Below are 22,621 nucleotides of genomic sequence, written 5' to 3'. Positions count from 1 at the left end.
ATTGCTGAAAACAAAATGGGTGCATAAGCAAATGTGATGACGAAAGTTGATGGTGTCTGGCTATTACAAGATATAGCATCTGGGGTCTTAAAGGCTTGAAGTTAAACAAGCAGCCATCTAGCAGGGAAGCAACAAAGTCCACATGGAGGAAACACACCAGCCTGTGTGATTACAAGGTGTTGACTGGATCAGGTATCAAGCATCAGAAGACCCTAAACAAACAATGAAGTCGATGTAAATGTGGGGGGTCGGAGTGGAAACCCAAAGTCCATCTGTAGACAATTGGACATTCCCCCACAGAAAGGTCACAAGGAAGGGACAAGTCAGCCAGGATGTGGTAAAGCACTGACGAAACACACCATTCCTCTAGTTTTTTTAATGCTTCCTCCCCACCACTGTCATGATCCCAGTTCTACCTTGCAGGCCTAGCTAGACCAGAGCATGTACACTGGTACAGATAAGCACTCTGGACAAATGGAATCCAGACAGATGAACCCCTTAGGAACAGTAATACTAGTAGCGATGCCATGGAAGTAGGGAGAAGGGGGAGCAAGGGTGAACCAATGATCAACATATACGCCCCCAGAGGGGAAAAACAGAAATGTGGGTGATGGGAGGCAATGGATGGTGTAAGATATGAAAATAATAATTTATTAAGGGGTCATGAAAGTGGGAGGGTGGAGGAAGGAGGAAAAACATGAGGAACTGGTACCAAGGGCTCAAGTAGAAAGAAAATGTTTTGAAAATGATGATGGCAACATATTTATAAATGTGCTTTACATTGTTATCAGAGCTGTAATGCCCTCAATTAAATGATTTATTTTTTTAAAAAGGTGTCGGTGATTTTTGTTGGGGTCCCCAAAGGGTAAATTTGTTTTTGTTTTTTGTTTTTGCTTTGTTTTTAAGGACTCATGATGATCACAGGTGCTTACTAGGAAGAACTTTTAGGGAAACAGAAACCTGAGCAGGTGAGAAACAGACCAGAAACGCCGTGCTAAGGAATTAGTTTTTCTATCACAGCACACCTGCTCATTCTTGGAGGACAAGAAGGCAAGCCTTACTCTACCCACTTCGGGCGCTCAGACCTTGCCCCATTCACACTTTCTTTTGTTCCCCAAACTCCTAGAACACTTCATTTTGTAACTGTTGTTCCAAGACATCAAGGAAGAGAAGGGTTTCAGACCACTGTTAACGATAAGGTCCCCTGGGTATCCAGACGGCTGCAGAAGCAAATACCTACACTTTATCCTGGATTACAGGCTATGTATGGTTCTACTCCAGTAGTTAGTCAGGGATACTCACAGGGGCAGCTCGCTGTGAGTCGCATAGAGGGCATTGGGTCTGTGGCAGTGAGTTTGGTTTATGGGCGATACCAACATTTTTAATTGCCCAGCGTGTGCTCAGGAAATTTTTCTTTTTGAGTGTTGGAGACAAAGTAAGTGTGGGAACCTGTGGGATAGACGGACGGAAATCGCACCCTCAGCAGCGTCTAGACTTGGCTGGGGCTATATCGCTCCTCTGGAGTAATGAATGGTTACTCTGCAGAGGGAGGTAATAGACGAAGGAACTGTGCCCTTAACCCTAATGTTCTGTGCGTGAGCGTGTGTAATTCTAACAAAAAGAATGTATTCTTCAAATACTAGTGTTTGCTTTCCTTTGCGGTGAAAGTTACTTTGGGGAAGAAGTGGGCATTTCTTCGCGACCGAGAAAGGGACGGGTGTGTAGCCGCTCTCTACAACTTGTAAAGAATAATTCACCGCCTTTCTGAAGACGAAAAAAAAATTTGGCCAAGAAGACAAAGCATGAGTGGTTGGAAGGAACAATGGCGTACTTGAAGGCAAGCGCCATAAGATTGCTAGAAGCCAGGGAGGGGGAGGAGAGCCTCAGCCGACGCAGGAGCCAGAGGCGCGCGGAAAAGCGAACCCGGATCCCGTGGGGGCGGGGTCACGCCGGGCGCATGCGCACGCAGGTCCAGGTGGCCGCCGCGGCGGAAGCGGAGCCATCGAGAGACGCGGCGCCGCCGGGGTGCTGCTGCGCGTGCGCAGGCCGACCTGCGCCGGAGTCCGTCTTCATCTTTGCCGCCGCCTCCGTTGCCTTCCCTGGATTTGAGTCGCGCGCTTTCTTACTTCCCTCGCTGCCGGGTGTGCGCCCCTCTCGCGCTCCTGGGCAGCGAGGCTGGGAAGGGGTTTCCCGGGGGCTGTTGATCGCCGCCTTGAAGTTGTGCTTGGGGCGGCCATGTCGGCCGGCGAGGTCGAGCGCCTAGTGTCGGAGCTGAGCGGCGGGACCGGCGGGGATGAGGAGGAAGAGTGGCTCTACGGCGGTACGGAACTTCCTGTCCCTGTCGGTTTTCTTGGCTTCTCCCTGCCCTTCCTTCCCGGCCCGCTCACGGCCGGCGGCCCGGCTTCCTCAGGCCGCCGGCCTGGGCCTGACTTAGGCCGAGCGCGGTGTGCGCCACCCCCGCCCCACCCCCCGTCCTCGGTGTCCCCACGCCCCCAACGCGCCGCCCGCCTGACGCGGAGGGGTCGGGGCCCGGGGGCCGGGGCTGGGATCCGGGACCCGGGCCCGCTCCCCAGAGCCGGGCCGCCGCCGCCGCGCTCTTTACACCAATTTTAAAAACCGGTTCCGAACGGTGTCGGGGTGCCCTTTCCTGTTCCGTGGCTGTGGAATCCCCTCCCGGTCCCTCCCTGGCGAGAGTCCTGTACTCAGCGGAATAAAGTGAATGCCCCGTCCTGTTCCTCCGCGACCCGTGTGTCCAGCATGCACCTGCAAGGGGACTTCCTTGGCGGAAAGTCGTGCTTTAAAAATAACATCAGAGAGAGAAAGAAGGGGTACATTCCCGGGTTCTTAAAGCATACCCCGACTGTACCCGGAAGGTGAAGTTTTTGTTCTTTTTCAAGCGATTCCTTTTGAGCTCACCTTACAAAAGTCCCTTCAGATGATAGTTTTCAGGAGCATCTTTTCCTGACAATACGGCGCATGCAACTCGAGCTTCCTCCTCCACGGGTGCTACCTGTGGTGTGTTAGTGGCCTGCTCACGTTACTGTTTATTCCTTGCCTAAAAATTCTGTTCTTGATTAGTCTTAGAAGTGGGCAGTGGAAGTGCCCGATTGGGTACTGTGCTGACTGGGGGTGAAACTTTGATCCAGTTAGTGTAGGATGAATCCCCCATCTCGGCCGTACGATTTTAGAGCGTAATCAAATGTTCATTAACGAAATATGGAGGGTTTCTTTTGCAACAAGATCTGGGAGGCTTGAAAAAAACCACTTCAAGGCAGTTTAATTTTTTAGAAGTCAGGTGATTGCCGCCCTTCGCGCACCCCTCCCCAGCCCCCTATAAAAGATTTTTTTTTTAACCTGTTACATGATTCTAAGGTGATCTAACTTTGGATGTGCTTATAGGCCCATGGGACGTGCATGTGCACACTGATTTGGCAAAGGACCTAGGTTAGTGCTTGTGATGATCACTTCAGATTTTCATAATGCTCGTTTCCTGCGTGATTTGTGTATTTATTTTTATCACCCCCCCTCCCCCTTTCCCTTTCCTTTGGCAGATGAAAATGAAGTTGAAAGACCAGAAGAAGAAAATGCCAGGTTAGTGCAATACCCTGTTGATGCCTTCACAGTTGTGAGATAGTGACTCCAGGGACAAGTGCTCAGAATGGCTTCACTGTCATCCTGCCTTGTTAAAGTGTTCTGACTAAAGGGTGGGGGCCATTGAGCCCTTGAAGGCCTTACTCTGGGTCAGGAGGTAATCTTTTTAAAAAAAAATTATTTTATTGGGGGTTCTTACAGCTCTTATCACAGTCTATACATCCAGCCTTTGTGTCAAGCACATCTGTACATGTTTTCATCATTTTAAATACATTTTCCTTCTCCTTGAGCCCTTGGTATCAGCTCATTTTCCCCCCTCTCCCTCCCTACCCCCTCACTCATGAACTCTTGATAGTTTATAAGTTATTATTATTTTTTCATGTCTTTCACTGACCTCCGCCTCCCTTCACCAGTTTTTCTGTTGTCCACCCCCCTGGGATGGAGTTATATGTACATCATTGTGATCAGTTCCCCCTTTCTCTTCTTACCTTCTCCTTACCCTCCTGGAATTGCTACTATCATTATTGGGCCTGAGGGGTTTATCTGTCCTGGATTCCTGGTGTTTCAAGGTCTTATCTGTGCCTGTGTACATGCTCTGGTCTAGCAGGATTTGTAAGGTAGAATTAGGGTTGTGATCATGGGGTGGAGGTGAGGGAGCATTGAGGAACTAGAGGAAAGTTGTGTTTCATTGGTGCTACACTGCACACTGCCTGGCTCATCTGTTCCTTGTAACCCTTCTGTAAGGGGATGTCCAATGGTCTACAAATGAGCTTTGGGTCTCCAGGCCCCTCATTCGCATTGATATGCTCTTTTGTTCTGGGTCTGATGCCTGCTCCTGATCCCATTAACACAGGCTGGTGTGCCTCTTCTGTTTGGGCTTTGTTGCTTCTCTGCTAGATGGCCACTTGTTTATCTTCAAGCCTTTAAGACCCCATACGCTGTATCTTTTGGTAGGCAGACACCATCAGCTTTCTTCACATTTGCTTATGCACCCATTTGTCTTCAGTCATCATGACTGGAAGGTGAGCAATCCAGAATGCCGGGTTATTAGAACAGTGTTCTTGCGTTCTTGAGGGAGTACTTGAGTAGAGGCCTAATGTCCCTCTCCTACCATAATACTGAACCTTTAAATATATGTGTATAGATATATTTCCATTTTGTTATATAAATATATTTATATATGTACTTACTTTTATTTAGACCTCTGTAAATGCCCTTTGCCTCCTAGTTCTTTCCTCTAGTTCCTTTTACTTTAGTTCAGGAGTTAATCTTACACACTTGGTATTTTAGTGACTACTGGGGCAGGTTTTGAAGATTAGGTGTGTAATTTCTCCTTATTAGTAACTTTCTGTTGTTGAGTATTATTGTATGAGTATGAGTATTGTAGACGAGCTCTGGTGACAGAAGAGGTTATGTATGGTACGCATTGGACTGCTAATTGCAAGGTCAGCAGTTCGAAACCAACAGGTGCTCAGTAGGAGAAAGGTGAGGTTTGTTTTCCACATAAGGCTTGGTTTTCTGTAAAGATTTACACTCTCAGGAACCCACAGTGGCAGACCTACTCTGTTTCCCAGGGTTGCTCTCAGAGATGAGTGCACAGTTGATTCGGTGGCAGTGAGTTTGAGTGAAGATGGTGTACTCGGAGGAGCTCCGATAGCATAGTCATTAAAAGTACACAGCTGCCAAACCAGAAATTGACTGGTTTGAACCTGTGATGGCTCTGCTTCCGCCACAGTCTGTCACCATAAAGATTGACCTCTTGGAATTCTGCTTTGCCCTACACGTATAACTCAGCACCGGTCATCTTGGTTGGCAGGGGGACGGGGTGTGAGTGCCAGCTGAGAAGTTTGCTGTTTGAACCCATCCGGAAAGATGCTTTGGAAGCCATGGTCTGCTTCTGAACGTTCTTCGCCCTGAATTCCTTATGATGCAGTTTTACACTGCACACATGGGGTGGCCTTGAGTCAGGATCAACTAGCAGTAACAATAGCGCATAGTATATAGCTAGCCATTGGGCTACTAAAAAAGATTCTAAACTTATGGCAAATTCAAAAATGTGATAAATAAGGACAGGCAAAGATCACAGCTTTTTCAGTTTCTTGCCATTTTGGTAGTATAATATGCTTTGATTGTAATTTAAATACCAAAGGTCAAAACCAAGCAGCCGCATCTTTGCCCTCCTGGGACAGCTGATGGATTCCAACTGCTGACCTTGTGGTTAGTGGCTCAACGTGTAACCCACTACGCCCCCAGGGCTCCAATTTTAATAGTTTTATATTTTTACATTGCAAGTGAAATGAACAGTTTCGTTAGAATGATGATTTTTTTTCTGAGATGAGTAGAAAGGTGTGATTGTCATGCACAGAACATAGCCAGCCAGAGAGCCAGGAACTGAATCGAAATTTCAAATCAACTTGTGCATACAAGCCCAAGGATGTGCTGACTACTCTTAACCAGAACTGATGTATAGTGATGCTTAGTGGCAGTAGTGGGTAAGAGAGTTTTTAAATGGAGCCTATCAAGAACACTTATATTTAGACTAGCACCTTACAGCCTCTAGGAATTGGTATAATAAAAAGAGTTGATGAAGCCAGAGAGAGATTGGAACCCTCATAATGATGATTGGGTTGTTGAATGGAACAGCTGGTTTGTCTGGTAGTTCTGGAGAGGGTTAATTACAAGGAGTTACTGTATGACCCAGCAAGTCCTTCCCTCTTGTAGTTGTGTGTTACAACTAAAACCCACTACTGCTGAGTTGATTGTGACTCATAGCAACCCTGTAGAGCTCCTGAGGCTGTAAATCTTTATCCACACAGGGTGGAGACTTGAATTACCACCCTCTCAGCTAGCAGCTCAATGCTTAGCCCACTGCGGCATTAGAGTTCCCTGATTGATGCAACCCGGAAACTACAAATGCACATGTACAGAAAAGCCCTGCATGTGAGTGCTCACAGCAGCATTATTCATACTGACCCCAATGAAAGTAGCCCAAGGGTTCAGCAGCTGGTTAATGGGTAAGGAAATGTATTATCATACAACTGAATACTATTTGGCCAAAAAGAGGAATGAAATACTAGTGTGTGCTGCAGCATGGAGAAACCTTGGAAATGAGCTAAGAAACCAGTCACAGAGGACCATGCAGTGTGTGATTGCGTTTCTAGGAAAGGCTCGTAACGGACGTTTGACGAGACACAGTACAAGTGATGGCATGGCTTGGGGCAAAGGAGATTGGAGTGTGACTGAACAGTATGGGAGTGGGTGCGTTTTCTGAGGATGGCGTTGATGAAAATGGTCTGGAATTTAGGTAGTTGTGATGGTTATAATCCATGAAATACTAAAGACCACTGAATACTAAAGATACTGCGAGGGTGCTGTATCGTGTTTTATAAAGCTATGTGAGAAAACGTGGATGGAGGCAAGAAGTGGAAGTTGTGTCAATGAGGAGCTGAAATTATTCTTTCTCGCTCAAAATCTTAGCCTTAATAGAGTCCCCCTTCTCCCCCACTTGTTAGGCCATGTGAATTTTTTTACTGTTTGAAATATTTGTGATGAGTATTTTCCCCCTTAGATGTGCTGCTATGTAATTACAAGACAACTCGGTTGAAAAGCAAGGTACAAGGAAGTATTGTTGCCCTTTTATATCTGGGACCTAGCACTACAAGTCTTCAAATTATTTCCTGAGAAGTAATTCATGTAGAGGTGGAAGACTTCCTTGATGAATCCTTACATTTTAGATTGACTTGCCAACCCAAAATACCAAACTCACTACCATCAGTCAATGCTGACTTGTAGCTTACCCTATAGAACAGGGTAGAACTGCCCTGTGAGTTTTGGAGACTGGCTGTTGGTAGAGTGGAAAGCCCAGTGTGTCTCCCTCGGTGTGGCTGGTGGTTTTCAACTGCTGACCTTGTGTGTCACAGCCCAGTCAGTGAGTAACCACCACGTCACCAGGGCCTCTTGTATTAGCTTACCAAGTACTGAAATTTTTTTTTCTTTGTATCATGCTTTTCAGTTGGGTTGAAAAAGTAATAGATTACAGGGTATAAATTCTCAGTAATTTTTAATGAGACAATGAGCTGGATCGACGCAGTGGCTCTAGCAGTGGGCTCTTACAGAACAACAGTTAAGAGAACGGCACAGAACCGGGCCGTGTCAGTTCTGTCGTGACTGGAACCGACCTAGAGGTACCTAATAACACGGAGATATTCTTTATTTCATTAATTTTTATTCATCTTCATTTTATGTGCTACAGTTTTCAAAGCTAATTTTATCTTAATTCCCTGGTAAATGTATTAGAGATTGGCTGGTACTGATCATCCCTGTCAAAATTTCACTGGAATTTCATCGCATAGCGATTTTTGTAGAAAAAGCTCACGTTTATCATGGTTCTTCTACTTCAGTGATAATCAAAAATTAAAATTTCCAAAAATGTATGTGTATATTCAAAAATGTATGTATGTCTATGAGACAGGGAATGCTGCCAAATCTGTCTGAGTGCATTGTCCCACCTGAGCGCCTACTCTGCCATTTGCCCCAGCTTTTGGAATGAACTCAACGACAGAGTTGGTTGGTAGAACCTTATGTTCTTAGCCATTGTATTATACTCCAATTCTATTGGGTTTCATCTGTCCTGGTTCTAGCTAAGTGTAGTACTGATATTTTGTGTCCCCCAAAAAGCAAGCTAGCTGAACTAATTTTTGGTTTCAAGAAGCTTATTGAGACAGGGAGTAAATGCCCTGAAGAGTTATAATTGGAGTCAGATAATTTTTCAGCCAAGCAGTAGAATATTAAATATTTGACAGGAAATATATTTCCTGTTTTTGCCTTTTATCATTTTGCTTTATATGGAGTTGGTGCTTATAGACACTACTTGATATAAAATGAAATTTATAGCTTAGCGGAAATGTTGTGAGATGTGCTCTGATCTGTCAAATTCTGGGCATTATTTTTAAGAATATTTCTAAATGAATTTTGAGACTTGGGTCAAATCACTTAGTTGCTTTGTACTTTATTTCCTTTATATGTAAAATGAGGTTCTGGCTAATTCTCACAATCTAAATCCTAACTATCCAAAAGAAGAGAAGCCAATTACCCTGTAATGCTAGCAGTGTGGCTTGGTAGGCACGTGAGAATGAATGGTTAGTGTTATGCACGAGTTCTGTTGTGAAAGGGTGATTTAAGTATTCTCTGACCTTTTTTTTTTAACTCATGAAAATTAGGTCTGGAGCTCCTTAATATCAAGTCAGAGGGCAATTTTGTTTTAAAATACATTTCTTAAAACCTTAGCATTTACTTTTTATTCAACAGTGGGTATAAGAAGCCTGTATATTGAGTATTAAGAGATTCACTATACATAAAACCATACATCTGGAAGCCCAAATCAGGAAAAAAGAGAAAGCTGTTATAGAACCCTGGGTAATTACAGTAGTACCTAGCTCATAATTGATATTCAAAAAAGATTTTGGATACGTAAAATTGACTGCATATTTTTAAAATATAAAAAGGAAAAATTTAACAGTAGCATAGAGAGAAGTCTTTAGCAAATTGTGGAGGCAATTCTATTGGACTTGCAAGGATTAATTACTTGTTTCATGCAACACGAAATGAGAGGGGCAGTTTTGACCACCTTTGTTCTTAGTATCCTGAAGCGACAATTTTAGGGAGCTTTATTAGATGTGTTTGGAAAAAGTATTATAATCCATTTGTACTTTTGAAAAGTCGTTACTGATACGTATTTCTGTTTGTAGTGCTAACCCTCCATCTGGAGTTGAAGATGAAGCTGCTGAAAATGGCGTGCCCAAACCGGTAACTCACAGCTTTGAAATTTCATTATCCTGTTGAAAATCTTTTATCAGTGGCTTCCCAATTCAGTAGGCATAAAGCCAAATTGTAACATCCCTTTCTCTGTCAAAGCTTGCATAGGAAGTATTGAGGGGACTGGTGGAAGGGACTTCAGAAGATACGTAGTTTGTGCAAAGGCTTGATGCTTAACGCTGCTAGGGAACTAATGGGCAGTATGAGTAGATCATGGACTAACTTTTCAAAGAGAGCACTGAATCCTACAACCTAAGTTCCAATAGTTTTTAATAAATACAAGCAGCAATTTCTTACCCCATGCTTGTTAGCAGTAATGGTTTTTTGTTTGTTTTGGTTTTTATTTTTAAACTTTTTTTCTAAACCATTTTATCGAGGGCTTATATAGATATCATAGTCTCTATTCAGTCACATCAAGTAGTAGTGTACAATTGCTACCACAATCATTTTCAAAACATTCTCTTTTTTTGTACTGGTCTCTGTAGGTTCATCAATCCTGGGTTTCATATACTGGAAACCATATAACAAAAATTCAAGGGGGCCACCCTCGATGACAAAATACTCCAGAGATAATCCCAATAAGAAAAAAAGAACCCACAGAAAATAGTGAAAACGAGATCAGGCCCACCTTGTATCCGAGGGGGCCGATCAAGTGACAAGGTTTTTTCCATTAAAGTCAGGTTTATAATTTTGATTTCCTGTAGTCCTCTCTCCGATAGAGTAACCAGTTTATTCCCATCCCGCTGTTGTTCATAGAGGGAAATCAGCAGAGGCTGTGTTCTGTGTAGATCTCACAAATGTAGCTTGAGCTTCCACTGTCGTCCACCGCCTTCTGCAAACCGGAATGGAACCATTTAGGCTCTGATTCTGTTCCGTCCTCCAGTCTATGATTTACAATCCTTGATTCACTGATGATGGTGTGCTGCTTCCACGTGTTCTTAGTTGACATCTTACTTAGCTGCTGGTTTGGGAACTAGCCTTGTGGACCCCTGACACTATTTTATCTGATAGTTGGGCACCATCCAATTTTTTCTCCACATTTTGCTCTAGCACCTTTATCTCCTGTGTTCTCTTTCTAAAGGTGAGTGTTGGACAGGACCATAAATGAAGAACTTAGTGTTCTTAAATTGGAGCTATTTCTGGATCTATGGTTGTTTTTATCTGCCTTTGTCTTCCTTTAGAGACTTCCTTGTTAATTTATGGTAGCTAGTCATACTGATCATCTCCCTGCATCGTAAAGACCATCTGCTAATACTGTCATTGATAGCCCCTCGTAGGTGGAAAAATATTGACTTACTATATGAATGCCCTATATGTTGTAATAAGATATATATTATCCTGGCAAACCTGTGACTGACATTGTCAGTGAATATTATTGTAAATTTTTCCTGCCAGCCAACTCTGATTGCTTGTGTGAATAGTGTCCAGCCGTGAAAGGGTTGATTCTGTTCAAGTGAGTAATTCAGATGTGGCAATGATGTAGTTGGCCTAATTGGCTCAAGATCCTTCTCAGCAGTGTTTTAAAAGTAATGTGGGATGAAGTTATTATTAGCTTAGTGAATATTTTAACATCTTATTCCTTTAAAATACCTTGGTAGGCTTGAACTTGCATTAAAACGTTTTGCCTCCATGCCATACTTATTTAGTGTTCCGTGACTGTGGGTAATAGCACCTTTTGGAGCCAAAATAACTGGCCCAAGTTGCGTGCGGTTAGAAGCGAGCTGTTCTTTAGACTCTGTGTTCAGGAACTCTTCTAGGTGTGAACGGATGCCAGAGAATTTTGAAATACTCTTTACCATTTGATGCATTTTAATAGCAAATCTTAAAATTAATAATTTTCCTCTTCAAACTATTTTAATAAAAGCTTTTTCATGTTCTTATCTTGAGGAAATTTATCCTTAGTACAGGTACATTTTGGGCACTATACATGGCTTAAAGAAAACAGGCATTAATTTTTTCCAGCATTTTTTAGTATGGAGAACTTTTTTTTTAATCAGTTTATTGGGGGCTCTTACAGCTCTTCTCACAATCCATACATCCATCAGTGTGTCAAGCACATTTGTACATATATTGTGAAAATAGGCATTTTTATAACAAGGCAATGCTGAAAAAATACTGTTTTATAACCCTGTCACTTTTTATATAGAATATCAAACTTGTGATTATTGAAATAAGTTGATTTAGAAACCTATAGTATTTCCCCCGTAAAACTATTTCAAAAAAAAAGTCTGCATGCGTCAGAACTAATGCTTGCTAATGAACTGGAACCTTTGTCATTGCTTCTGTTGGAGTAGAAAGTGACCGAGACTGAAGACGATAGTGACAGTGACAGTGATGATGATGAGGATGATGTTCATGTCACTATAGGAGACATTAAGACAGGAGGACCACAATATGGGTAAGTTATGTTTAAGTAATTTTGAAAGCTGTGTCAAAAATAATGTGGCTGCTGTCACATTGTCAAGTAGGGTGTGCATGGGCTCTAAGAGTAGGCTGCCCAGGAACCTTACCAGGTTAGGAACCTCCAGGGTTGGCCACCTCACTTTACTTTTTGGTCAGGAGTGCCCCCCCTACTTATTATTTATTCTGTAGTTTATTGATCTCAGATGCTGAACCACAGACCTCAACCTGGGACAGGGAGGCTCCCAGTTCTCTTCCTTCATTTAGTCGTCTCAAGGGGCCACGTGCCACCCCATACCTCCCCTCTTCAGGGGACCAAGTTGGGCTCAGAGCTATCTGTAATTACCTCCATGGGCAAGGGTGATTGTAATGGCACTGTTTAATTAGAGCTGAAGGAGACGTCATGTCCTTCCTAGGAAGTACAGTGGGAGACCCTGACTCTCTCCTGTTCTGTACAGTGAGGAGAAACTTACGATCTTTTTAGTTTGGTTGAAAACAATAAGGAAAAGTGTGGCTTTATAAAACCTTTAGTAGTTGATTCCATTTCCTTCATACTTCCACAAGTGGAAGGCATTCTTGCTAGAATTTTACCATGATAAATATATATTCCCCTTAAAAATCAAGTCAATCAGGTAAAGTCACATGGAAGCAGCATTTTGATTTTTGAAATTCAAGTTTCTTTAGGAAAGTATTGAGCTGTAAAAATTCTTTGTAATAAGAAACCTTAAAGAACAGTTTGCATTTCTTTCCTTTTTTTTGTTTAATAAAAAAATCCATTCATTCACTTAGCACCCAAAAGTAGTAAGGCACACTAGCATCTAAGTATTTACAGTGTAAATTTGAAGTGCTAAAATAGAAACATATACAAAGTAATTTTACAAAACTTGAAGAGGAGCCTGCTAAGAGAGGAATGTTTTGGAAGAAGCATATGCCTTGAACATAAAGTAAATGGGAAATGATACTTGGAATCACTTCTAGAGATCCCAGTGTGTCATGCTGAGGGATTAGGAGATTTTAGTATGTTAATATAGAAGGAGATTTGTAGACAAGTTGGAGTGCCATTGAGATTGACTAAGTGGAGAAAAATTAGCTGTTTGACTGTCAGTAGTTCAGAAAAAGGATTATCAAAACAGCCAGCAGAACACTATGGACGGGAAAAGAAGGTATATTTGAGAAGAGTAATAAAATAGAAAGGAAATGGATTGATTATGGTTGGATAGGAGACAATAGATTTGAAATACGGTGTGGTTTCTAGAGTTTTAATTGGACTACATAACGTATATGTATGAATGTTTGAATTTACTCATATTTTTATTGCCATCCCACTGAGGAGCACATCTCCTAGCAATCTTGTCAGGTAGCACTGTGCTGCTGCTCACTGACCAGTTTTTTAGTAGATTTCACATCCTCCTTCCTAGTCTGTTTTATGTTGAAGTTTCCCGGGAACCTGCCCGGTGTTTGACACACTAGTGGTGTAGCTTCTGGCATACTCAAAGTGGAGTTAACCTTTATGACGTGAATGAAGTACAACTTTTGGGACCTCCCATTTGCTTTTGTGGTATAACTCAACATGATAAGAATCTACTGTAAATGTCTATTAGTAATTGGACTGTGGAATATATGAAGTATGAATATGAAAAAATTGGAAGTTGTCAAAAATAAAATGAAATGGTTGAAGATTGATCTATGTTTTAGCTGTGATATAGATTGGGATTGACCATTTTGAAACCAGACGGTCATGTAGGATCTGTGAAAGGATAGCAAATTGAAGTTTAAGGAATATTTATTGTCAAAAAGAACATTTCACAATCTTGAAGTACAATGCCAGTGACACATTAATACCCATATACTTAAATTAACAGTTAATACGACTATTATTTATAAATGAGCCATTAATGCCAAAGGTGAAATTGAAGCCGATTTTTATCCCTTTCTGTAGTCTGAAATTGATTGTGATACATTTATAATTAATGGTGATTGGAATGTGAAAGTTGAAAAGGAAGAAGGAGCAGTAATTTGAAAAATTGGCTTAGTGTAGAAATTGCTCTGAGTCCAGTGATAGACTTCTGCAAGAACAACAGCTTACTGTGAATTCCTTTCTTCCACAAAGTAAACACCGATCATTCACATGGACTTCGTGGCGTACAAAGCACTCAAATATACTACACCTCTGGAAAGAGATAATAATAGATGGTGACGCTCAAGATCAGTGAGAATGAGGCCTGGAGCTGACTGAAACAGACCATCCATAGATCATGAGCCAAGTTCAGCTTACAGCTGAAGAAAACTTAAAAACAAGTCAATGAAAGAAAGTAGGACCTTGACTGTGTTGTATTCCATGTGAATTTAGAGACCATTTCAAGAACTCATTTGCTATATATTCTAATGACCTGACAAGTTGTAGAATGAGATTAGAGATCTCACATTTGAAGAAAGCAAAAGGAAAAGAAACAGAAGGCTAAAATGGATACGCGAAGAGCCTCCCAAACTTGCTCGTGACTGAATAACTAAAGCCAACGAACAGCAGAAATGAAGTGAAAGAAAGAACTAATTTCAAAGGGTAGCGCAAGAAGACAAATTCAAATAGAATAGTGAAATATTCAAAGACTTAGGTTGAAAAAACAAGAGAAAAACACACTTAGCCTTTCTCAAGCTAAAAGAACCGAAGAAAAATATTAATCCCTTGAATTGTAACAGTGACAGGTTCTATGGGCAAAATATTCATTGGCAGAAACATTGAAAGAAAATGGAACCAAAAATCATTGGTCACTGTTAAATCATTCTAGGAGGTACATACCGTCCAGAACTGGTGGTTTTGAAGAAAGAAGTCCATGGTACACTATACAAAGCAAGGATCCAGGGATTGAGTGAGGTGTACAACAAAGAGATAGACTGTAGGAAGTGCCCCTTTGTCTATGCTAAGAAATTTGGAAGACAGCTACTTGATGAACTGACTGGAAGAGATGCATATTTGTGACCACTCCAAAGAAAGGTGATCCAAAAGAATGGAAAATGTCAACCAATATTGATAACACATCCAAATAAAATTTTGTTGAAGATAATCCCAAAAAGGTTGTAGTAGTTCATAGGAAAGTGCCAGAAATTCATGCTGGATTTAGTAGATGATGTGGGATGAAGAATATTATTATCAGATGACTCTTGACTAGAAGCAGAGAATACAAAAATATATTTACTTGTAGTTTATTAGGAGCCCTAGTGGTGTAGTGATAATGCATTGATCAGTGATCTGCATGGCCCTTGTTTAAATCCACAGCTCAGTGAGAGAAAGAGTGGGCTTTCTACTCCTGTAAACAGTTACAGTCTCAGAAACCCACAAGGGGTTGGTATGAGTCAGCATTGATTCCATGGCAGCGAATCTTATAATTTATTGGCTGTGCAAAGGCATTTGTGTGGGTTATAATAAATTATAGCTAACATTGCGAAGAACGAGAATTCCAGATCACTTAATTATGCTCCTGTGGAACCTGTGCATAGACCAGAAGCTTGAACAAAGTAAAAAACAAACTAAATATACTGTATGCTTTAAAATCAGAACAGGGACTCTTCAGGGTTGTGTCTTTTCGTCGTACTTATTTAATGTGTAGGATTGACAAACCTGAGGTAAACAGATGACACCACTTTGTCTGAAAGTGAAGAAAACAGTGTTTACTGCAGCCTTCAGTCTAGCTTACGCATCAAAATAAAGTTTCTTACAATTGGACCCATAGACAACTTGCTGGCATATGGAGAAAACATTAAAGATGTCAAGGATTTCCTTTTATTTGGATTCATAAAACCTATAGAAGCAGCTGTCAAGAAATCAAATGACCTGTTACATTGAGCAAATGTGTTGCAAAAGACCTCTCATGTTTCTACAAAAGCGAAGATGTCTATTTGAGAAATAAAATGTACCTGACTGGAGCCCCAAAGTATTTTCATTTGCTTCATATGCATGTGAAAGCTGGCCAGTAATTAAAGAAGACCAAAGAAGAATCGGTGTCTTTTAATTCTGTTGCTGGAAAATACTGAATGTAGTGGCCCGCCAGAAGAGTGAACAAGCGTATCTTAAAAGAAGCATATCTGATGCTCCTTAGAGTTGAGGATAATGAGACTTTACTTCATAAAGGGTCATGCTATCGTGAGGGATCAGTTCCTGTAGAAGGCTATCAAGCTTGGTAGAGGGTCAGTGAGAAATAGGAAAACGCTACTGTGATGAGATCGATCCACACAGGGGCTACAACAGTGGGCGCAAATACATGAAAGATTGTGAGTGTGGCACAGGTCGGTGTGAACCCACACTAATGTTTTCAAAGCCAAGTGGAGAAAGGAAAGATGCCAGATGGGAAGAAAGCAAACTCATCACGGGGTTTAGGGCTAAGCCTTCTATATTTTTACTTCACCATGTTGAAGGACCACTTAATTCTTGACTTTCGTAATCTGGTTTTCAAGTAATTTATACACTACATAAAATCACACAAAATGTTTTTTCTTAAATCAGTGTATACATTATTGAAACGTAAATATGGGTATGCATCAGGAATTTTTCAGTTCCTCATTATCTTTAAACTAGAACTATATCTGACATTTGTACTCAGTAAACTTTTTAAAATGAATCAATCAGTCATTAAATGTTTCAAATTGGTGATGGTTACAGCTTACTTTGGACTAATCTAGTAACCTTTTTTAGTGGATGCAGTTATTTGAATATTATCCTGTTGTTTTTTTTTAAAGATTAAAATAAATGCTAGTGGAAATGAATAACCTAGATCATCCCTCAATGTGGAAAGTGTTGTTAGGCAAGTCCAACTTGTTGGATCTCCCTAAGTGTAGCATTAGACCTCCATAAGTCTGGTTGGCTGAATGTCCGAGGCAGAAGAATCAAATAGTGTGTTGATTAAGTGGAGTCTCCAATAAGGTCATGGGAACATTCCATTATCTTTTCCCATGAACTTTCTGAAACTTCCTCCCTGTGCCATGAGTAAGAAATACGTGTAGGAGAACATCTACAACTTGTGATCTTGATAATGTATTTTCTAGGTGAGAATTTAGTCTTTTCCTTTCTTGCCCATTCCACTCTAATCTCCATGCCTGAAGAGCTGAAGATAAAAGAACCAGTGAGGCGCATATAAAGAGAGAGATTTACCCCAGGGGAATGACTCACACAATTGTTAGGGATTGCAAGGAAAAAATCTATTGGTGAATCTCCTAGTGGTTCACAGGATCATAGGGAACGATCAGGTAAGTCCACAACTTTGAGGTCAAGTGGTGAAGCTGGAGGGAGGTATGTATGCTTGTGTCTTAAGATGTGTAGGTCAGGCAACAGAAAGTGCCGAATAGAGACAACTTCCATAAAATTTATGTCTATAACATGAAGGCTTGCAATACCCTAAAGGAATACTCTTTTCACCTAATTGGTTAGATTGCTGAATAAAAAGTGATTAGATTATAATAGGTTGTTTATGGGACAACTAGAATGGCACAACTCCTGGGAGATGTAGCCTAGCCAGAATGACCATAAGTTAAGTCTACTTTACTTCGCTTGGTTTCCTGCTTATATGTTTACAGGAACCGGGGTAGCCTAGTGGTTACATATTGGGTTGTCAACCTCTAGGACAGCAATGTGATACCACCCATGCCCCTAGGAGAGAAAGATGAGGCTTTCTACTCCCATGAAGTATTAGAGGCTTGGAAACCCACAAAAGCAGCTCTTTGGTTTATTTGGTTAAGTTTACAGTATATAGTATAGATAAGGAAGGAACTTACATTATAGAAAATGGATCTGAGGCTTGTCGTAGCATCTAAATGATTTAGTCAAGGTATAAAACTAGTAGGTTTTGTCTGACTCTAGACAAATTTTGCCAGCTTTTAAAAAATCACGTGTGTGTGTGTGTGTGTGTGTGTAAATCCTTTTATTGGGAACTCCTACAACTCTTACCGCAATCCATACATCCATCCATTATATGTCAAGCACATTTGTACATTTGTTACCATCATTATTTTCAAAACGTTTTCTTTCTACTTGAGCCCTTGGTATCAGCTCCTCATATTTTTCCCTCCTTCCTTCCTTCATGAGCCCTTGATAATTTATAAATACTACTATTTTTTCATGTCTTACACTGATGTCTCCCTTCACCCATTTTTCTGTTGTCTGCCCTCCTGGGAGGGGTTATATCTAGATCATTGTGATTTGTTCCCCGCTCTCTCCCACCTTCCCCATCACGTATATTCTAATGCAGTTTAAAAATGTCTATCACCACCACCTAAGTAACATTAGTAACATTCTAGGCTTCTCTCGTTTTCTCTCTGATTAACCACCTTCCAACATTGTTCTGCTTGCTCCCCTGGAGTGAATTTTGTTTGTTGGTTTCATATCATTGAGTGAATAATCTGGACGAGTGCTCTGTGTATTTGAAAGAGAAATTAGCAGCTATCAAATGTAAGAAGGATGAAAAGGAGGCAAATGGATTTGTCAATAAGGGAGAAATTTCATTTTGCAGTTTTGCTGCATGTTGTATTACTAGGTTGAGGTCATGAAGACAGACGTATCAACTGGTCCTTTTCCATCTACGTATGTGGTGAAGTTTGTTAGAGTGGCTTTGAGTTAGTACCAAAGGACTTACAGGCAAAAAAAGACCTACGTATTGAAAATATATGTTTACTTTTATTGACTTAAAGATAATTTATATTTTTCTGAAGCCTGGTGAGTCATTGTCAGAGTCTCATTTTCTCTGTGGGATGTAATCTATTTCTGCACATTGCTTGCCTTCAATTTCTTGGTAAACTTGCTATTTTGATTTTAGGAGTTACGGTACAGCACCTGTGAACCTTAACATCAAGACCGGAGGAAGAGTTTATGGAACTACAGGTAAAATTTGTCTTCTGACTGCCTCGCAGTATCTTTGGGACATTGGTTCCAGGGCCTCTGTGGATACCAAGATTCATGGATGTAGAGTCTGATATGTAAATGAGGAGTCTACCTATAACCCATGCACATTCTCTGTAGGCGAAATCACTGCCAGATCACTTATAATACCTAATGCAGGGTAAATACGACATAAATAGCCCCTTATGCTCCTTCTTGAACAATTGCTTTGACCACGTAATTGCTATCTTTCCACCTGAATATTTTCAATCCGTGATTGGTTGAATCTGTTGACATGGAACCCGTGGAGACAGGGGACTTGCTGATGCATCAAGAGAAAACCGAGGCACATACCTGAATAGATAGTGGATTTGAACAATTATTACTGCTCAGTTAAAAGAGAGCCATCGTTGACCATAGATACCAGACATCAGCCTACTTTCTTTAAAGGGCTGTGCATTTTTTAAGTTACATGTAGAACCTGCCACATTCCTTTTGTTCTGCACTTTGAAAATGTACATGAAACCCAACTCATAGGTTGTATAGAAGCAATAATTTAAAACACAGACTTTAGCAATTTTCTTTTGTCCTAGGAATCCCTTCTTATGAGGCATCTAAGTCTCTAATCCCTACTCAGTTTATCTTACAGTTACTCCATGAAGGTTCTTTGTCTGTTTGTGGTAAACGTTAAAGCTTTGTTGAGAATCATTCCCATTTCTAACGCCAGCAGTATTAAATAAATTGTGTTTTCTTTGTGTCTGTGGTATTTCCCAACTCCCCATCTAATATAACTACATGGTCATTTTGTAATTTTGTAAATAGGAACGAAAGTCAAAGGAGTAGACCTTGATGCACCTGGAAGTATTAATGGAGTTCCCCTTTTGGAGGTAGATTTGGATTCTTTTGAAGACAAACCATGGCGTAAACCAGGTATGATTTTTGTGGATTCTGTCCGTTAAAAGTTTCTTTAGTATAAACATTATCCAGAATGTAACTTTTGAGCATTAGTTTAGAATATTTCTTAATGTTTCTATTATTAAAACTTGTGACTTAATATTTTTGCTTAACGTTTTTATAGCAGTCACCTTTTATAGCGATTATTTGGAAAACTAGTCAAATTAAAAGAAGCATTGGAACTCAGAGAACTCTATTTCTATAATTATGTTTTATGTGATACCGACAGGGTTGGATTATTGGTCTACTAAAAGTCTGTTTTATATGTAGGTGCTGATCTTTCTGATTACTTTAATTATGGATTTAATGAAGATACGTGGAAAGCTTACTGTGAAAAGCAGAAGAGGATACGAATGGGCCTTGAAGTTACACCAGTTACCTCGACTACAAATAAAATTACGGTAATTAGTAAATAGTCCAGAATACCCCTGCCTTTTCCATTATATGTTTTGAACCCCTCCCCTCCCAAATGACTTTTTCATTAAAAGGTGGTTAAATGCTATGTAATAGTTTAAAAACTCCATGCTCTCTACCTTGTGCATTTGTTTCCCCTTCCGTCCCTTTCAGAGTTCTTTATTAATGACTGTCTAATGTCCTTAGTTTCAAGTCACAGACTAGCCACAGCTAGTTTGTCTTTATATGGCCTATTACTTGAAAATTATGTGGTATCTTAATGGGGAATATGTTATTTAACTTAGGCCGAAGACTGTACTATGGAAGTTACACCAGGTGCAGAGATCCAAGATGGCAGATTCAATCTTTTTAAGGTGAATTTTAGTAAATTATCCTTGGTCGCTCTCATTTTTTGTTCTTGAGTCTGCTCCCATGCCACTATTCAAGTGACAAGAGTAAAGTGGAAACAGCTACCTTTTTTTCCAAACCTCCAGCTTCCTGGTGACTTACAAATTTGCTGATTGTTGTTTTATCTCCACTTTTGCAAGCATGTGAATTTATAGCCTATTATTACTAACAAATGCCAAGTAAAACTATTCTTGCTCTATGTTGCGATTTTACATTGAGTCATAATATATGTTTGTTGTTCGGTTTGACTATATAATTCTGATAGACTAAGCTCTCTTTGTAGGTCATTGATTATTTCTATCAGCAGAACCGTAGATTTATTTTTGTCTAATTTTTTTCTGGAACCTGTTAGAAAATGACATGTAGTGTGTGTGACACTGGGATCGTTGTTGTAATACCTCCTGACTTAAGCTATTTCTAGGACCTTTAGCATTCTTTAATCTTTCTAGGAATTCTACAGAGTAGATAAGGCATCAGACTTTTAAAAAATTCAAGTAGTAGGTTTGTGTGACTGGAAGTTTGGAGCCATCACTTGGGTATCAAGTTTGTCTTGTAGCTTCGCCATTCCATAGACTGATCAGAGATTAGTTCCAAAGAAAAATAGTGTATTTTGATACTTCTTTCAATATCCAAGTGCCTTCAAACCCATCTTGAAATCTGATTTGTTTGTTATCTTGGATTGGATACTCTTCTTTTACCTCACTTGGTTCTTGTATTGATCGCCACTGGTTGAAAGTAGAGAGTGGTTTTTAATTGGGCAATGTACTCAGGGAACTTTTGTGGGCTGGACTTAGAACATGGTGGCCCTTAGGGGACTGCACTCCTGTCCACCAAATTCTGTCTTATGCAGTGTGTGAGCTATAACCTCAGTTGCACCTGCTCTGCTGGACACAGTTCTGTATAGAGAATTTCATTTTAATTTATTTCCAACTTGTAATAAATATTTGGTTCTTGTTCCAAGATCAGTATTTTGAGTGTGTGTGGTGCTTTCCCCCTATTTTTAATGTCCATCAGCTTCTTCTTGGTCAGATAGCATCTATTTCTTTAAGCACTGAATATGCTAGTACATCCGGGCTTCAAAAAGGTTTGTGGAAAACATTTCATTATGTTTGAGTTTCATTTCTCCACCAGTCATTTGAAGCCCGCATACTGCTGCAGGTTATAATGAGTAAATACAAGAGTAGTCTTGATGGTGAAATAGTTTGCAGTGGTGCTTTTGATTTCCTTTCAAAAACAGACCTTTATTTATTTATTAGCTATTAACAACTTTATACTTTCTCAGTTTGCGTTTGGTTTTTAAAACCTAGCAGTAAAATAGCTTCTCGGTCTTTTGACTGAAATCAAGTGTAAAACCTAGCAATAAAAAGAAACTCCCAGGGGCTGGTCTCTCATTGAAGGGGATCATCGTGACTGAAATATTTATAGACACAATCTCTGGACACATATTTTGAAGTGCTTTGGGGTCATACGGCTCTTACATCATGATTATTTGAATGAATAAAGGCTTACATTTGACAGGTGTGAGGTCTGGTGGTTTACATGCATTGACGATGTGCTTAAATGTTTCTTGTTAAGTTATGCTGAATTGGGAATAGATTGTTTATGCCAATAATGAGTGCAGCACACCTATCTGTGAGTGTGTTGTGCTCTGTGGGATGCTAATTTTATTGATAATGCCCCAATTTAGCAAATAGTAGTGTGGGGGTAGATGTTTCACATTTTAGGTCACTGTTTGGTTTGGATTTGGATTTCAGAGAAGTGTTTTTTCTGTCACTTAGATAAATATAACAAATAACCTTGTTCAATTTCTGTGGGAAATTGTTCTTTCAAGAAGTATTGGTTATCTTCTGCTATGTTATTCTTCTTTGGGGGAATAGAGAAGATTAAGAAAACATAATTAGCATCCCAAATTTGCAGAAGTAATCCTGTTAGGTATTGTCAAAATTTTAGACAGAATGCTGTAAGTTTTGGAGAAATGAGAAAGTTGATTAGACAGAAGGATTAGAGGTGACATTAGTGATATATTTAGGTCCTTTCAGTGTCCGTGTTGGTTTGTTTTTTTTACTTTCTGAAGTTGGATGCAATAGTAGCAAGCATCTATCACTTTAATACAGATGTTGAAAAAGAAAGCATTATAGATTGAGGGAAAAACTTGGGAAATATTTTTAAATGAATAGATGCAGATGAAAGATTAAGAAA

General features: G+C 40.3%; 1 protein-coding gene across 31 annotated transcripts in view; it reads left to right on the top strand.

Moving 5' to 3' along the window:
* The first annotated feature begins 2,020 nt into the window (after positions 1-2,020).
* Positions 2,021-22,621, top strand: part of FIP1L1 (factor interacting with PAPOLA and CPSF1) — an 84,816-nt gene continuing 64,215 nt past the window's right edge. For 6 of the 31 annotated variants that reach the window (XM_075544325.1, XM_075544338.1, XM_075544327.1 and 3 more), the window contains exons 1-9: positions 2,023-2,320; positions 3,400-3,444; positions 3,552-3,591; positions 9,339-9,396; positions 11,700-11,803; positions 18,606-18,670; positions 19,490-19,597; positions 19,892-20,022; positions 20,320-20,388. In XM_075544325.1, coding sequence (XP_075400440.1) covers positions 2,236-2,320; positions 3,400-3,444; positions 3,552-3,591; positions 9,339-9,396; positions 11,700-11,803; positions 18,606-18,670; positions 19,490-19,597; positions 19,892-20,022; positions 20,320-20,388 — 705 coding nt within the window. In that variant the 5' untranslated portion in view covers positions 2,023-2,235. Of the gene's footprint in view, positions 2,321-3,399; positions 3,445-3,551; positions 3,592-9,338; positions 9,397-11,699; positions 11,804-18,605; positions 18,671-19,489; positions 19,598-19,891; positions 20,023-20,319; positions 20,389-22,621 lie in introns of all 31 variants that reach the window. The other 25 variants (XM_075544329.1, XM_075544343.1, XM_075544341.1 and 22 more) reach the window with 11 other exon arrangements.

This window comes from Tenrec ecaudatus, chromosome 3 (genome assembly GCF_050624435.1).
Source record: "Tenrec ecaudatus isolate mTenEca1 chromosome 3, mTenEca1.hap1, whole genome shotgun sequence".
Taxonomy (NCBI): domain Eukaryota; kingdom Metazoa; phylum Chordata; class Mammalia; order Afrosoricida; family Tenrecidae; genus Tenrec; species Tenrec ecaudatus.
The sequence above is the reverse complement of the archived record's forward strand: the minus strand, read 5'-3'. Positions and strand labels throughout refer to the sequence as shown.